At 41.0% G+C, this 18430-nt stretch overlaps 1 protein-coding gene and 1 long non-coding RNA gene across 3 annotated transcripts in view; one reads left to right on the top strand and one right to left on the bottom strand.

Annotated features, from left to right (window-relative positions):
• Nucleotides 1–1471: 1471 nt before the first annotated feature.
• Nucleotides 1472–16464, bottom strand: calcoco1a (calcium binding and coiled-coil domain 1a). Of its 2 annotated transcripts, none has more exons than XM_023289664.3 (15): nt 16277–16464; nt 14746–14910; nt 14548–14650; nt 11013–11215; nt 10608–10820; nt 10236–10384; nt 10081–10150; nt 9809–9964; nt 8615–8869; nt 8169–8294; nt 7873–7968; nt 6948–7035; nt 6522–6769; nt 6185–6276; nt 1472–3543 (listed from the first exon to the last, which is right to left on the bottom strand). In XM_023289664.3, the coding sequence occupies exons 2-15, from the start codon at nt 14875–14877 to the stop codon at nt 3516–3518; spliced, it is 1959 nt and encodes a 652-aa protein (XP_023145432.2). In that variant the 5' UTR covers nt 14878–14910; nt 16277–16464; the 3' UTR covers nt 1472–3515. The 2 variants fall into 2 exon arrangements, with proteins under 2 accessions (XP_023145432.2, XP_035812904.2); XM_035957011.2 differs by having other exon boundaries at nt 16292–16464.
• Nucleotides 12845–18430, top strand: part of LOC129349490 (uncharacterized) — a 51026-nt gene continuing 45440 nt past the window's right edge. Inside the window, exon 1 of the long non-coding RNA XR_008602515.1 lies at nt 12845–12969. This is a non-coding gene — a long non-coding RNA (uncharacterized LOC129349490). The remainder of the gene's footprint in view (nt 12970–18430) is intronic.

Below are 18430 nucleotides of genomic sequence, written 5' to 3'. Positions count from 1 at the left end.
TGATGCTTGATTAAGTAATTACTTGAGATTTGAAGGCATATTCCCTGGAAATGGAAAAAAAAAAAGGCATGGAAATGTGACACCTAAAGGTACAACTGTACAATGAATTTTTAAAGGGTAAAAAGTCTCCCTAGTAATATTCTTACAGCCACAGGACATCAATTATTCACAAAAATAGTAAAGAATCCATAAAAGTAGGTCATGAGAGCGGCATACCAAAGAAATTCATTTGAATATTTAAACCCCTGCTGCACGTCAGTTTGCTCTGAACACGAGCAAACTGCAGCGGTGCCTCAGTCAACACACAGGGGAGATAATGGACCGACAGAAGCTGCAGCTCCACTCAGAACGATCGCGAGGATAAAGCTCAGTGAACCCCAGCGCTCCTGGCAGCAGATAGGGAGGAAAGGCCCGGGCTCAGGGCATGATAAAGGCAGAGTGCAGGTGCATGTGACTCGGGTTTGACGTGATAAAAAACTGGAGGGTCTCTCCATGTGCACCTGAAGCTATATACAAGCCAGAGTGGTGTGTATGTCATATGCTGGCTGCACAAAGTTGGGAGCAGGGTCACAATGTGAAATACCACATCACTTACAGTGTGCATCAAGCTTGGGTCAGAACAGACAAAAAAAGGACGTGTTCGTCATTTGTTACATACGGCGTGAATCCATAGAGGGTTGGGAAACCAGTCAAGGGGAGAGAGGAGAGGTGAAGGGAAGGTGAGAAACGTTTTCAAGTGCAAAGACCATAAATTTAACACCTTCCCCTGTGCGAGCAGAGAGGCAGACGGGCCATCTTACAGGGAGGGTAATGGAGAAAGTGATGAAGAAACGGGTAAAGGTATCTGTGACAAGAGTGAGAATGGAGGGTGTGCCAGGAGGGAGGCTGAGGAAATAAACAAGGCCAGGTAGAGACGGTGGGGGGGGGATTTGGGGAAGGGGAGCTGAGCGCTGGGAAGGCAGGCGTCGGGGTCATAAAAACTAGGAGATGTGTTCTGGCCTCTGGGTCTTCATATCTTTTACATTTCTAATTAAAAGAGATAAAGAGTGAGGGAGTCATCAATCCCACAGTGATTTCCCAGTTAAGGTTTTAGAGGGGGCTGTAAACTAGGCAGCCCGGCATCATTGATTTTATAATTAGCTATCGTCACCCCAGACTTAAGATGGAGGGAGTGTGGTAGAGGGGCAGAGCTTAAAAGAGAGTGCAGGAGACCGATGGAGGAGTGGGGAGGCAGAGGGATGAAGATGATGAGGAAGTCAGTCCTCAGGGGGGGAACGAGGGAGAGTCAAAGGTGAGTGGAGAGAAAATCCAGAATGAGAAAACGTATACGGAACAGGCAATGAGCCAAAAGGGAAAATAGGGCTATATCGCCGTGTGAAAAGAAATGGCATAGTTAATTACCAGTGAAATGTCATGTGAGGATCAAAATATTGCTATAATCTTTGGCCAGAAAAAGACACATTAGATCCAATAATGGATACATAAACCTTTTTATTATGCAGAACCCCGCCCAAACCCCTGTTACAGGACAGGTAAGAAAATACACAAAGGCGTACATGTGGGATAACCTTCACACACACAACTTCAAAACAAACTGTAAGCACTGGAGCTTTATTGCAGCGAGAGACGGCGTCGTAACGAGGAGCACTCGTACGGGGAGCTCTCAGTGGAACAGCAAAAAAAATAACTTCCTTAAGACATAAAGTCAGATTACAACTACAAACGAGGACTATGGAGAATACATTTAGTGTGCTATCTTCTGAGGAAGAACACCAGGCTCCTTGAAAACCTTCTATATATGGAGAGTATATGTAGTGTAACACCAGCATATCTAGCGACACAAGGCAAACGAGGTCAGATAGACATTTACTCCTTTCATGGCTACTTTAATAATCCTGTTCCCGCTGAAGCTGTTTAAACATTAAAATCCATTTCTTGTGCATATTTCTTACATCTACCTCTAACATAATATGCTGGTATCATTCCCTTTCATTAGCACCGATAACTTGCCACGACATAACTCAAATATCAAATCTTAGTCGAGTCCATGTGAGTATTTGAAAGCAAAAACATGACAAGTAGATAAAATATGAGTAAACACAACACACCGTGGTAATGATTAGGATAATGATGAGAGAAGACGACTGACATAAGTATCCATATATCAACTCTTTATCTAAAAACTCTTCTATAGTAAAAATAGGGTGCAAATACAGCAGATAAAATCAAGCATCAAGGTATCTATTGAATTTTCTGAGCCAAGCAGGGAAACTTTTGTTACACATCGTACAAAGAGTCGTGTGAAAACAGAATTGAAATGAAACCTGAAAATAGCTCAATTGCAGCATAACCCATGTTAATTATAAATAGAAAATCATGAAAAATGCATATAGTATTGATTAAAAGGTAGGCAGCAGTTTCTATTCTGGCAGTACATTGCCACTGGGCTAAGGGGAAAGTACCAACATCACGATGAAGATGTCAGCGTCTATAAAGATGATTTTGTTTGACTCTTACTTCATTATTTGAGGCACAAATTTAGAACTGCATGAGTGTGAATTAACTTTTCTGTACAATATAAACTTTAATAAAGACAGATTCTAAATCTCCAAACGAACAGCTAGTAAATTTCAATCATTATTAAATGTAGAATCCAGGTTCACTGACAAATAAAAACCGCAGCTGATCTATAGTGAAAAGCTTACGAGCATTAACTCTATAATAAAGACGATATGAAGTTACTGAAATAGAAAGTTGCGTGTGGCGTTAAGCACAATCTGTTCAATAAGCTTCCTATTTCAAAAGCTTGTCCATCTTACAGAGCATCTGCATCACTAAATCACCTTCACGGCATCTGCATGACAACAATCGACTGCTAATGCATACAGGAAAGTGCTTATCAAATCTTAGTTCTGAGTAAATGGAGGAGAAATATGATGTCATAGACCTACATTACTGCAATATAATTTAGCATGATGCTGTATCATTACTTTATGCTGCCATGAAAAGTGTTCAAAGCTGCTGTGTAGAATTTAATGCTGGAAGTCAGTTTTGCCATGATTTCCAGTGGAGCCGGGCCTGCACAAAACATCATAATTACAGTGCCTGTCATGACTCCTAATCACAAATGCCATAAAAACGACATAACATCCATCGTAAAGCTCGCGACATAGCAATGATTCAACAGAAATCATTCTGCTACAGCCTGCAAACTCTCAAACGCCGGAGCCCGGTGCCTAAAAGCCCGCCGCTTCGAACCGTGCACCGGTCTTATGTCTGTCATAAACACGGTGTTGACCTGCAACCACTGGCAAAACAGTCGGGGCGCTAACACAACAGTCTAGAAGGGGAAAAGCTAAGGTTCACCTCACATACCATGGAATTGCATATTAACATTTTTGTCTGTGTAGTGGGTGAGTTGTATATGTGCTTGTTACTGGAAGTAATGCGGAAAAACACCGACAAATTCCTCCTTTTTCTGTCACTTCTTGTGGCCGCGGCTTGATGTCCACCGGTTACCATAGCGAGGTGTCGGCCAGATCACTGGAGGAAGACACAAAGCAGAGAGAGACAGTGTGTGTGTGTGTTAAAAACTGAAAGAAACACACAGTGTGGTTGAAAGAGGAGGTTAAAGTGAAGGAGTGGGTGAGTGGGAGAGTGAGAGCCTTAATGATGCTGAAAATTGGCCCGTGACTGCGGTACACCCCTCAGGTAAATCATTGCTACAGCTTGCTGTCAACTTGTCTGTCCCCTTGTCCTCCCATCTCGCTCCTCCCTCGCCCCAACTCTGTCTCAAACAGCCTCCCCCGCTTCACCCCGACTCAACTTCTTTTACAACCACATATTCAAAACTTCCATCTTGGAGCCATAGTCGCCCCGTCACCATAAATAATTGGTTGCATATGTCTATGTGCATTAGCAAGCTTTGAAATCACTGTGCATGTGTGAAACGATTTCTGTGAGGCCACAAAAGGAAAATAGCTGAGTACATTGACACAATTTTAAAGTAAATATACACTACTTCAATTCTGAGATACTTTATGCCTCTACTTTTTTGCATTTCAGTAGCACTGTCATACTTTTTACTTCACTGCATTTATATGGAGGCTTTGTTCTCTAATTACTTTGCAGAGAAAGATTGTGCACACAAATCAAGTCATGAGCGCATAAAATATGACAATGTTGCTGGAGTTTAAAACCAGACAGCATGACAGGATGATATCTGCTTGCTTCCTTGGCGTCGGAGAAATTTTCATTTTCATATGCATTCAGTAATGCAAATCTCCATTTTTGAATGTTATATCTTCACCTGTGCTCCGTTTGCTGTGAGCTTCTCAGCGCCACTTGTTTGGTGATGCCTCACCCTTTATTGAGGCGAATATCCTTCAATATATTTTGAGTGCTGGCAAGTAGTTATTTCTGCATTTTAGAGGCTATAACATCCACAGTTTATGAAACTGTTATATCATCTGTGACATTAAATACTTTCTTGTTTTCATGCAACATCAGTGCAACAGTGGGAGGGCAGCAATGATGAAGAACTTGGATCTTTTACCAAAGTAAAAGTACTAGTATAATGCTGTAAATACACTCTGGTACAAGTACAATTCCAGCACTGAAAATTCTAGTAATGTTAGGATCCTGCTCTAGCCCCTGCCCTTCTTTCCCTTTTTCCTCTTTTTCCTCCTTTCTCCCTTGAGTCATGATTTGTTTCTGTGTTGACCTGTCTCTCTCTGGCTCCCTCTGTCTGTCACCTCTCCCTCATGTCTCTCTCTCTCTCTCCCTGTCTCTCTCCCTCCTGCTTCACCTGCTTCACCTGCCTGCACTCTGGTTTGCTGATTGCTACAATGAGTTTCAGCTGCAGCAATCAGGTCACACCATTCACCTGTTCTCCACCTCACCTCCACTATTTAAACCCTGCTCATTCATTCACTCCCTGCTGGATCATTGACCCACATGCCCCCTGCTTTTGCACTCTGTTTTCACCTCCACTGGATTTCCCTCACCCTGGACTCAGTTCTTCTTTTGGATTCCCGCTAGCCCTGTTTTTTGTCCCCAGCGAGTAGCTCTAGTCTCGTCTCCGTTCACCCCAGATTTCTTGAGCCTGCTTCCCTACCCCTTCTGTTCAGTTCCCCCATTTTGTAAGTACCCCTCCTTTGCTTAGTTTTGTTTGTTCTAGTTTAGTGATCCTCCGTTCTTGAATTCATAGTGTTTGTTAGTGGTTTGGTTTAGTCTTGTTTCCCCCCAGTTCAGTTTTCCATTTATGTATTGTTTTTGTTCTCTGGTAAAATAAAAGCCTTTCCTTAAATCACATTTCCACCAGTCTCTCTATGTCTGCGCTTGGGTTCTCCAGCTCCCCCCGTAACAAGTAACTTGTGCTGTATGCATTATACATAAATTATGCTTCTGCAGAGAACATTTTAGAGTATGACTAATAAATTATTAGATTGTTAATACTGATTTATCAATGCCTAAATAGCATTTTACTGTTGTAGATGGTCGAGGTGGAGCGAGTTGTAACTGCTATAAAGTTGGGTAGTTTAGCTCAGTGATTCCCAACCTTTGCGTCAGGTCGCCTCTAAGCGGTCATAAGATAAATCTGAGGGGTTGTGACATTAATAATGGAAGAAAAAAAACTTTGTCCTGTACAATTTTGTGTGCATGCTTTAGATGTCTCTCTAATAATTGCTTTTTTGTATATTGGACACTTTACATATGTTTCACTCTCTTTATATCTTTATCTGGTAACAACTAATTGACATCTAAAATGTGACAAGAAGCTCCAGCAGAGACACTGCTTTTTGGTAAGAGGTGACAAGGCAACAGGGCTGGTAATATTTCCTCTAAAATATAGCAGAACTGAGGCGTAAAGTAACATAAAATTAAAGTACCTTAAAACATTTATTTAAATGGGCTTCCTAATTACTTCCCAACAATGGTGAAAGGAACCACTTCTCAAAGTGACTTTTACTTACTTATTATTCTAGTATAATTCACTGCAAATACATACATTAACAATTATATGTGGGACCTTTTATGGAGCATTACTCCTTTGACACTTAAGAGTAATAGGAGAGTAATGGCTCTATTTTTCCTCTTTGTGTGTGTTTATATAACACTTCCAGTATGTGTGTACATGTATATGGAAGTTATTTGCGTTAGCGGTATGAGTGGGAGATTGTACCTGAGAGCAGTGTCCATGTGCTCAGGCAACAAAAGTGCTGTTTCCTCTCCAGAGCTGTTCCTTCCGCACTGAAGTGGATCAGATTCCTCCTCCTTAATACCAGAGTGTGAAACGCACACACACACACACAGTTAACACATATCTGTCCAGCAGCTATTACAGTCTAATATCTTGCAGACTAGCGGCCTAATTGCTTGCAGGAGATAATGTCTATATCAAACGATCCACTGCCCATGTATAACTGGTGTGCATGGCTATCAGCATGAAGACATAGCTCATTTTCAGCATCACATATAATTACACTATGACGCTGAGTGGTTCAGATAGCGCGTCTCACCGAATCAGAGCTGTGAGCCAGAGTGTCAGTGCCGGCCTGGTGCGGCAAAGAGAGCGGAGCTGGCTGGTTGATGACCACCGCACTCCTGTCCACCTCTCTGGGGGAGGGAGGAGGGGTGGAAAGCAGCAAGGAGTCCGGCTGGACCTGCTCACATAGGCTGTAGTGTCCCAGAGGCCTTGGTGGATGGAGGACCTGCAGAGCCTCTGGGTTCTCATCCTCGGAGTCAGATAACACACTATCAGGGCGCCCTGCCAGACAGAAACAATGGTGAAGAAAAAATGGCCGCTTTTCCTCCGAGTATTGCTCTTGTCACCCACAACACAGGCCATTCTCAACAAAATTTAGTGTTGCTCTTGGATGATAGTTACAGTTTTTATTGTTCGCATCTGCAGGGCATACAGCAGATTGATGTGTGGCTCAATTCACCTGTAGATGCAATCGGGGCAGCGCTCCACTTGGCACTGGCCGCTGTTCCCATCTTCTGCTCCAGCTGACAGATGTACTCCATCAACTCCTGTAGTGGAAAATATAGGCATCATATCATGCACCAGGGCGGGACTCTGATCGTGGCTTCAGCAGCCACCACCCTTACAACCCTCATGATGTGCGACTTCTTCAAGCCAAAGCCACATAAAACGGTTACAAGGTAAATATACAAATTTGTTATTATATAAATATTATTATCACTATGCCATAAACATAATATATATAATCATTGTTGGATTTATCATGGTATTTTGCATCACAGACCAGCTGCTAGGCTCCCATATGGCCTGTGTTAAAATTAAGCCGGACACTGATTTTAAAAACACAGACTATCTGCTCTGCCTGTAGCTGGCAAATGTGATGGTGGTTCGCCAAAAAAAACTCTGCAAGCACTTTAACAGCAACAGCACTGAAATCCACCAATTTATATTGCACTATAAACAATTTATATTGCACAATAACAAGAAGACAACACAGAGAGAAGATTCCCAACACCTGGGGCATTCACAACGCCAGTATACTTCCTGTTATATTAGTAAGCTTTAGGATATGAATTTATTATTAATACCAAGGTCTAAAAAAACAAAACTTTTTTAATAGGTGCACTCAAGCTTGACAGTAGTAGAAATTGTAAGTAAACTTGTACTACTTTTAAAGCTAAACCTTGAGACTTTAGCAATTGAAATGAATCAGGCTCAGAGTCGGTCCCTGTGGCACTATACACGCACAGCGTAGAATGAGGATACCTATTCACAAAAAATATATAGTTTTCCTCGTTTTGAACAACCTTCTGTTAGCAAAGATTCAAGTTTTTTTTTTTGTTTTGTTTTTTTTTTGCTGCAGATAACCAAACACCGTCTCTAACCTGTTTCTCTGCTAGTAGCTGCTCCTTCTCTTTCTGGGCAACCCTCAGGCTGGCTTTCAGCTCCTGGAGCTCCCTGCGGGTTTCACTCAGCTGAACCTACAAGCCAGATATCATAAAACAGCAGGATACAGAATATAAGAACCACTTCATAAATGGTGTGACTTCTGTGACAAATTGGGGAATAAACGGGGTAATTATCACATTGCTCCTTGTCCCTATCAGATTTTAGCATGCTTATTGTGACTTTACAGAACAGCATCTGCCACATAAACATAAAATAATGTTGTTTTTCTCACCCGGTTGCAATCTTTTTCTCTTCCAAGCTCAACCTCCAGCTTCACTCTCTCCATCCTTTCTTCCTGCAGCCTCTCTTCCATCCTTTGCATCTCTGCATTGAGTTTCTCCAGACGCTCGTGGTCCTTCTGTCAGGGTGAAATACACGTTTCATATATTTACTTTGCATACAACATATTGACTTCAGGCAGTGAAGTTGCTGAACCAACTGTAAAATCTCAAACTGACATCACAGCTGCAATGCACAATATCAGAGGAGAGCTGCAAGAACATTTTATTTTGAAGACATTAGAGGTTGTCTTTAAAACTCGTGACATTTAACAACATCACCAGGATATCTGGACAGTAACATGTGGTAACATGTATTTAAAAATTTAACACTACCACCGTACAAATATGCCAAAGTTCTTAAATGATCCAGATTCTGTGTTCTACAGCAGTGCAGTACCTCAGCATTGCGCTGCATATTCTGCCGCTCCTGGGCCCAGTGGGCTCTTCCCTCTCTCAGGGCCAGACTGGAATCTGCCAGCTGAAGGGTGAGCTGAGCAGCCTGCAGTCGGGCCTGATGCAGTTCGGCCTGGCCGTGATCCCTCTGGGCTACCATGGCACTTAGATCTATCTTTAAGCCCTCTGCTGCACGCTCACTCATGTGCAGACGCTCCCGCAGGCTTCGCATCTCCTTCAGTGACGCCTCACTCTCCGTCTGGCCATGAAGTAACAACACAGCATTTGCTGGTTACATACACAATCTCAAATATTATCAGGAAATATTTGTGAAAAAATCTTTTTTTGTGTTTCAAAAGGTGTGGCTGCATTAGACAGACACAAAGAAATACAAATCATATTTTTTTCTTCATTGTTTACAAGAAAAACTAACAAAACTAAATTCTACCAAAATGACCCAATACTCAAAATTTCTTATTTTTACGGAACCAATCAATTTTAAGTTTTTAATGGCTTTTTAGGATTTCGTTAGTATGATGGCTGAAACTGTACTAAAAGAAATTGCACTTGAAGAGTGCACCTAATAGTGATTCTTATTGCAGTATATCGAATTTCCCTTCGGGGATTAATAAAATTATTAATTAATAAATTATTGTATTGTATACATGCGAATGTATGGTGAGTCTGAAAACTTTTTTCTACCACTGTACCTGTTACTGCATGTGTTCTACCAAACCTGAAAATAACGAATGCTGGCTTCAAAATGCCAGTTATGTTTTAAGTCAATTAAGTCAATGTTTTTTTAATGTGTGCCATCAAAAAACTCACTTTAAATTACACATGAGAGCATACTTATTAAGAAATATACTCATACATCAGCTTATTTCACAAAATAAAGTACAACAACCCAACTAAATAACCAAGTTTACATGTTTTCCCCAAATAAATGCTGGTGTCTGTTGCGAATACTTTTATCATATTTAAGAAAGGGCAAATTTTAAATTCTGATTTACAAACAATAAATGCTTCCTGAGTTTCAGTGAAGTATTCTTTGGTAAACAAGAGATGCTTACTAGTACATCTTATGTGTATTTATAGTGTGAATATGTGCCTCATTTAGCTTCCCTATGAATCAATAAATTCATCTCCAGTGGTACTTTTGAACCACTCCCCTCTGACTACCAAAGAAGCATCTGACCTCTTTCCTGTGGGCAGTGGTGAGCTTCTGGGTGAGAGTGGTGATGGTATTTTGGAGCTGCAGGACACTGGTGTCTCTCTGAGCGAGGGAGTTCCTCAGGCCCTGGAACTCCTTGGACAGGCTTTTGAGCTCACCCTCAGTCTGTTCCAGTTTGGTCTATGCAAAGTGATTAAATGGTCCAGATGGGATAAGTGAAATCGAGAAACAGAAGGCAAGAACAACCAAGACACAAGTTTTATTACGTTGCATGGCATGTTTTAGATTGTTGCTACCTGCAGGCTCTTTCTCTCATTCTCCTCTTCTTTTCTCAGAGCTCCAGCTCTCTTGGCTCGTTCCTTCATCCTGCATACACAGATTTGGTTATGGACAATCACATGAACATATATACAACTAAAAGAAGGAAAAGGGAGAAAAGAAAATGTCAAACCTGTCCAATTCTGTCTCTCTTTCCACAGCTCTCTGTGTCAGGGTTTGGATGTCTTCCTCTAGCTCTTTGATCCGCACTTCACTGGCCTCCCTTGCATCCAATAAGACAGTTTTCTCCAGGGCTAGGGATTCTCCTAAAGCCTGCTCCTCCTGTCAGAGCAGAGGCATTTTGAATTTTTATTAGGATATTTATTGAGAGCTATTTTAATATAATAACTGAGACAATTTCCTGAATTTCTGTTACTTAAAATTGTATACTTAAGGATATTGTTTAAGTAGAAGCCTTTCATCTAAGAATAAAGGCACGGGTGCAGAGTATGGAAATAGCAACAGGTAAATTTTGCCTATCGTTTGCTTAAGCGCCATACACAACCTTCTGCTTCCTCTCCATTTTCTCAGTCTTCTCCAGACTCTGCTGCAGCTCATCCTGCAGCCTGGCAATATCATTTTCCAGCTCTCTGCGTCGTCTGTCCCAGGCCTCCCTCGCCCTCTTGTACTCGTCCTTCTCTTTCTCCCTTTGCTTATTTGCCACCTCCTGCACGTGCAACAGCTCAGCACGCTCTCGCAGACATTCCTGTAGTCGACTCTGACGAGAGACCAGAGGAAGCAAGCAGTGAATGAATAATAGTAATTGTGCACTGTGTGGCAGCAATAAACAGCGGTATTGATTTTCCAGCATATGAGTTTTATCAGCATTCATTAATTTTGCAAAACTGAAAACATACTACGCGTCATATTTCATCATCAAGTTAATTTATTCTGCATTTGCTGTGCTCACCTGCAGCAGCTCAGCTCTGGGTACTACCAGCAGCATGTCTGTGCCTTCCTCCTCTCCATGGGTCTCTTCCTCAAGGGTCACCAGATCCTCAAGTGGCTTTGGTGCACAAAAAGTGAATATGGAGCTGCGGGAGCACACTTCCCCTTTAGCATCAATATATACAAACTCATACTCCTGGGAGCTGGGCTTGGGCAGGTAGGAGGCTAAAATAGGTAAAAGAAAGAGAATGTCACCTTAAAATTAATTAGCAGAGAAAAATAATTGCGCTTCAAAGTACCACGATTTTCATTCAGAGCTGGCATCACATTGTGCTTATGTGGAAGTTAGGGGTACTTTAGATAGACGAACTGAACTACCTTTAAATTTGGAAGAACAAACCACCTTTTAGGTCACTGTAAATGTTAATGTGGTATTTACAAAGCATAAGTCTGAAATACAGCTATTTTGAATTATATTTTGCTCAATTCCTCTGATAAATGACACAACATTTAGAAGGGAAAAACTCACTTCATAGACCTTTTTCAGAGCAGACATTTTGATATGTCACATTAAAAAACCACGAGTATTAATGATGGCTACATTAAACTTAGAGCAGGTCCTGCTTTTGTGCATTCTGGTTGACTGTCATGCCTGAGTGGGACCCACATAATTATAATATGTAACATTAAAATGTCCTAAAACGATTATGTCAATTATATTTATGTACGTCTGAATATGTTCTCACACTGTCCCAAATGTTTCCAACAATATTAAAACCCTAATTTTAAGAGTACAGCTGTGCATTTTATTTTTGGTTGCCTCTCAGTGGGTCATATCCACAGCAAACTATCTAGCTAGCTACTAGTTACTCTGTTTTTTTCATTTTGTAGTTAGAATTGCTCACAATTCTTTTGCTAGCTGGTGACTACTTGTAGCACTACAGTATTATATTTTGTCACATGAGGTTAGCTACAGAGGGCTGCACAGTGGTGTAGTGGTTAGCACTGTCGCCTGGCAGCGAGAAGATCCCTGGTTCGCGTCCCGGCTTTCCCGGGATCTTTCTGCATGGAGTTTGCATGTTCTCCCCTTTTCTCCGGGTACTCCGGCTTCCTCCCACAGTCCAAAAATATGCAGAGGTTAATTGATTACTCTAAATTGCCCGTAGGTGTGAATGTGAGAGTGATTGTTTGTCTCTGTATGTAGCCCTGCGACAGACTGGCGACCTGTCTAGGGTGTCCCCTGCCTTCGCCCGAGTCAGCTGGGATAGGCTCCAGCCCCCCTCCGCGACCCTAGTGAGGATTAAGCGGTGTATATATAATGGATGGATGGGTTAGCTACAGCAGCTGTGTGGGTGGACTACATTAGCCAGCATTACTCGCGGTTATTTTATTATAATAAACCCACAAAACGTGAATACATGTTGCTAAACGTACCACAAACACACCTTGAACACATCACCTCGTCTGTGAACACAATTTCTGCCTGCCTTAGGTACGTACGACCATACCGTAAATAGAGAACAACAACTCCCATAATCCAACGCCACTTTACTATCGCATGAAATTACTTCTTCTCGCGTTGTTTTGATTGCGAGACCTCCCGGCGGCAGGAAATATAGATACGGTGCGTTTGATAAAATTGAGCCGTTATTAATTCCAGCTGTAGCTTCCCTACTGTGACAAGCCAAAAAAGTCTGATGAAAAAATGCTTATTGTTCTTTTGCAGTAACATTGCTTCGTGAAAAAGGGTTGCAATGTAGCTTCCGGCCACTAGAGGCAGCACAACGGTCAATCGGCGCAGGTGAGCAAGAAATTAAATGGCGTCGTCCGCCATTTTGGAATTTGTCATGATCGCAGTTACATCCGTGGAGTTAACGCACGCTACTTTGGGATAAATTATGGGTTTGCTTTGCTTTGCACTGGCCTGAAATAATCTTCCTCCACCCTGACACGCTGTTGAGAAGGTCGCCTGGTCTCAAGTGAGTTCCTGTTTTCGTGCTTTTTCTGTTAACGACCACAAAATACCTGAACTTGCGGCGCGTCGTCTAGCAGCGCTGTACCCGACTTAACTAGCTAGTTAAAATTTGACTGGTGCTGCTAAAGTTTGGACGTGACTCTCAAAGTAGTTTGACGCCTTTTCTGTCCATTTGTTTGCTGTCGGTTGAACATGTTTAACATATAACATTAAACAAAGCAAATGTTATTGTCAGCGCCAGGTCCAGTTAAGTGACGGCTCATTAAACACGAACATTTCGTTAGCTGTGGTCTTTATACACGTTAAATACATGGAACATACTGAAATAGCTTCAGGCACTTCTGCTGTTTGTACAATGACTGGCCGAACACGTCACGGCACGGCACTACTCATTTCACCCAATTAAAAAAATCACAGACATGACGCAAAAACGTTTTGTCTTTTGTAGCTAGAACGCAAGCATTAACAACGCTATGTTTGTATTCTGTCTCTCACAAGTTTAAGTTTACTAGCATTGTTGTTGCTATCAATATAACTGGTATTTGGATAAAATTGTGCTATTGTTCTTCTGAAAGGTGCTATATAAATAAAGTTATTGTTATTATTAGAATAATTATATAACTGCTTATTTGCTAATTTAATTATATCAGTCTATATGTTCACATCTTGATTCTTTGTTTCATTTTTATATACTTTCATAAAAACCATACATGGACTGATGGGGTTAAACATCCTTCCTCCTGTGCTGTGACCAGACACCAGCCAGCCACCATCTGACTTCATCCAGCCCATAACTAAGCTAACCTAATGTTATCGTTATCTCACACAGACCCTAGCTTCACGTTTAGAGTGATTTACTTGGAATTTCTGTTTCACAACAAATGCACAGTAAAGACAGGAAGAATGACATATGGCAAAGTTTATGAGCTGTATTTCAACTCTGAGCACCGGCTCAGGTTGTGTAGAGGCAACCTTCTTTTTAAATCACTGCATCGCTGGTGATAAGGAACCATCAGTAGTTTCTTCAGACTTCCCTTCCAATGTCCTTCCTCCCATGAAGAATGACATTGACAGTATGCTTAAGTTAGTGATAAATCACTTTACGGGGGGTCAATGCCACACCTGCTGCACACGTGCCCCTCGTACTGAATCAGGCTTATCAGCTGCCCCTGACATGCAGGACAAAGTGAACAGTGTATTCTCCAGTGAGCAGCAGCAGTCAGCAGAGCAGGCTTGGAGCCATTGTCTTTGTCATCCTCATTACTCAACCTCCTGTTTACTAAAGAAATTAATTCAAGGCATGACAGAGGCTGTCTGTGTTAGAGACCAAGCTAAGCGGGATAATTGTCTTCTGCATAGGACATTTTTTCTTTTACGTCTGTGGAAGTACGCTTTTAAGATGGAGATAACAAACATTTCCTCTAGTCAGTATATGAGTCGCTGGCCTTTTGTATACAACAGCGCAGTTCATTTGACAGAAACATCAATCTCCTGCTGAAGGTTTTATGTGCTGATCTAGGCACTGTACTGATTTTATGTAACTATGGAAATAAATACTATTAGAAAATATGAGCATGGGTACCCTGGAAATGCACACAGCAGTTGACATCTGTGCCCTCTTGATAGTCAGCTGGGACCAGTGCCCAAACAAAGGTGTGGTAGTCCTTCACTGATGACCATCCCACCTGAGGAAGAAAGCACGTAGACACTGTTAATATGCTTCTAGATGATATTCTCTTTATTTTTTAAAATTTTCTGAGAGCCATCAGAGTAGCAATACCTTAAAGAGCCCAATCCAGTCACTGTTGACCCAGTTGTGCTGTGAGCTCAGTGTGTAGTGGCAGTCAACTCTGCTCTGAGGGAAGTAACTGCAGCCCACATTTCTAAACTCCACCTGCCAAGCCTTGTCCATGGCAACACAAAACAAAGCCAGGCTACTTTGCACCTACAAGAAAAAACAAAAAAACAAACTTGCATTGATAATTGTGTTTTTTAAAAAAATGGATTATTTACACAAGTTGAAGAAAGAAACATACATATTTAAATGAGCTAATTGGGAAATAGGTAAGGGGTGACTGCTAGTGAACAAACAAGAGCAAGCTAGAAGTGTGTAAATATTTATTCAGTGTAAGAAGATACCCTGACTGAGTGCATACTTGAGGAGAGGACACCAGGACTAAACCTTGGTGACAGCGTGGACTTTGAGCAACATGACATATTACATGCCTGTCGCCAGGGCTATTTCAATCGTCTTCGAAATCATTTGCTATTGTGGATAGTCACGTGTAAGCATGCAGTGCAAGGTGTCAGGGGCCTCCAGCATGTGTGAAGCTCAAATTCCACTGGCAGATACTTGCCATGAATTTAGGAATCCCTGCCTGTCATTAACCACGTTGCTTTCTTACAAAAAAAAAGTATTTATTCATTTAGCATTGTGAGGATATTAACTTTAGTGTAAGTCATGTGTGCCAAACTATGTTAAATGCAGGATGTTGTGGCAGAAATTCCTCCTGTCAAAGAAGCAACCAGTAACCCAGGGAAAATGACTAATTATCAACAGACATATATGATAAGAAAAGATGCACAAGAGAAGAAATAACACATGCAGCAAACAGTGAACATGTGCTGTAATTATGGATTAATTATGCTCATGTTTACATTTCACTCAGTTCTGCTTTTCTTAGTTCTTAGTTGTTGATCGGCTCTAATTTTGCTTCCTTTGTTCTTTTTTGCCCTTTAATATCTTATTTTCTAAGTGTTTATTTAATGTCTACTGTTGCAGGAAGAGAGAGTAACGAAATTTCGATTCTTGGTATGTCATGTACACATTGAAGAATTGACAATAAAGCTGACTTGGACTTAACTGTGACTTTCTCATACTTTATATTTATCTCCTCTGGTACTGTCATAATCCAACTTAATTGCAGAGGTTTAGAGTTTTCTATTTTAGTAAAGCATCCTAAATTAACATATGAGGGAGTAATGATTCTCGTGTAGATATTACAGAACAATGAGATAAGTGAAGAAAATATGCAGTAGCTTTCCGAAGGTTCATATTACACGACACGAGGCTTGAGGCCCAGCAGCAGCAGCACATGTCGAGAAAACTGTCATATACGTCGATGCAAGTTTAAGAAGATAAACGTGCAATTGCAGCCACCGCAGGTAGACTCGAGCCTGTACGCGTTAATAATTATTGTTCAGTAAGTTAAAGTGATGCGAGTTCAAATCAGATGACACGGTGAATGCTTTGTTAACTACAGAAGACATCTGCGCACATTATCTCGGGTCGTCTCCGATGTCTCGCTTACCTTTACAGCCCTCACCTCTCTTTAAACCAGCCGTCTGTGTGCGACTCGCTTGATTCACAGTCCGCAAGAAAAACAACAAAAAAAAACACGACCTCGACAGCCGTTCTTTCCTCCTCGGGCTCAGTTGCTCCAATAACCCGAAACAATAACAAAAAAAACCCAAAGCAAAACACAACCACGACAGCCTCAATTCCACCGCGGCATTATGGGAGCTGTTGTTCACCGCGTAGCTGAAACTGCGCTGAAATAGCACATTTTAAACTACAATCCCCAGGCTCAGAGCCGAACAGCTGAGGTCTACCGATCGTAATATGATGCTGCGCATCGGCCGCCGTTGTTTTTCGCATCGGTTGCCCGTCAGAGCAGAAACCTACTGGTTGTCCGACTGGTCCGCCAATAGACAGGAGCGTTTCTTGTTTATGATTAGGAAAACAACGAGTAACGGTGGAAAAATGGAAATGGATGTTTTCATTTGCAGTTAATACGTGGGTTGCAAAACATCTCATAAATGCTTGCATTGTAGTTGTTATAACAAACGTGCATTATTTGCTATTTCCTATGAAAGGCTCATTGTGCACTGTGAAGGGTCATCAATTTATATGATAGTATGCTATCGATTTTGGACCTGTACATAACCTGTCTAATTTTGAAATGTTTGATTTGAATTGTCAGGCTCTTCCAGTTTACTGTATTGTTTATATAACTTTGCTGAGGTAACACTTTTGATCTCAGTCCATTTTGCTGATTTGAATGGGTTTCAGTCAGAAAGATTTTCCAAATAATCCAGTAATCCTACTTTTAGAAAGTGCTCCATTTTGGCAATTTGTGCAAGAGAGACTTCACAGATCACAGTACCATGTAATGTGGAGGACAAACTCGAGAGTAAGATGATGCTAGGGTGCTGGCCAGCAGATGGCAGTATACCATTTTGAAACTCAAATGCTTTGCATTCAGGTTATCACAGACAGACCATATCCCTGAAACCTCTAGAACACAGTGCATGCTCGTTAGCTTCCTGAGACTATCCCACAGTCTCATGAACTAATCTCAGTTTTTATTGGTCTTTTCCCCTATATGAGATAAACGGAACATACTTCTAAATTAAGGTTAGAAGATTTGAAACTGAAGAATTAGGAGACTTATGGCCTGCATCTACTCAACTTTGCTTTAATTGAACATGCATGAATTAAAATTTTTCAGATATAACAACAGAAATGCAGTGCATGTGACTGGCTGTGTAGATAGATGGCAATAACCCAGGATGTGGGTAAAATAATGACATTAAGTGAGATTACAGTAAAATGCAATAGTTTTTAAAAAAATTGGCCAAAACGTCCAATTATCAATATTTAAACAAAAAACATATTGAGTTGCCCTTTGTAATTAAAAATGCTAATTATGTAAATGGATTTAAATTTAAATCAGAATGAAAATTACAATAAAGGGAGGTGAAAACACTCCACGGCAGTACATCCAGCACAAGCCACTTAGCTGCCTGTAGCCCCAGAAAGACAAGTCCTCAAATGACAAAATTGGAAACTTAAAGGTAGCATTTAGATTTAAGATTATGCCTTTGCAATCATAGCTTAAATAATGCTCATCTTATGTTATTATAGTTATTGATGTTATCATTTTGCCATGTCGCCTGCAATTTATCTCTGCCCATTGATGAGTCGAGCCAGTCACACAGTACTTTACTCCTTCTCAATTAGTAAGTCCAGTTTGGCTAATTTAGTCTGTTGACGACACTATAAGGATGCTTCATGTAATTTTATGCCGACGGACAGTCGATGTTGAGACCCTATAAATTGTGTTTAAGTGGATTAATAGTGTGCTGAGCCTGTGTGAGCAAAGTGGTGATGAAAGTAGTGGCTCTCTCGCAGTGGGATAATTAAATAGGTTGTACTGCAATGACTAGCTTATTCAGTAGCCATTGTTTATATCTGTGTTTTAGACTAGGATGTTAAGAACCAGGAGAAAAAAACTAAATGCTTTATTTCGTCATTTAAATTTGTTGCAAATATGCATCATTAGCAAGATTCAAAATTAGTGTCTTGCTTCGGCTTTGTTTTTTTCTCCCTAAGAAATATATTAAAAAATGTATACAGAAAAATATTACATAGCATTTTTAAAACAGTCATTTGTTGGTACTGT

This window comes from Amphiprion ocellaris, chromosome 8, assembly GCF_022539595.1.
Source record: "Amphiprion ocellaris isolate individual 3 ecotype Okinawa chromosome 8, ASM2253959v1, whole genome shotgun sequence".
Classification (NCBI taxonomy): Eukaryota; Metazoa; Chordata; class Actinopteri; family Pomacentridae; genus Amphiprion; species Amphiprion ocellaris.
This window is presented reverse-complemented; position numbering and strand designations above follow the sequence as displayed.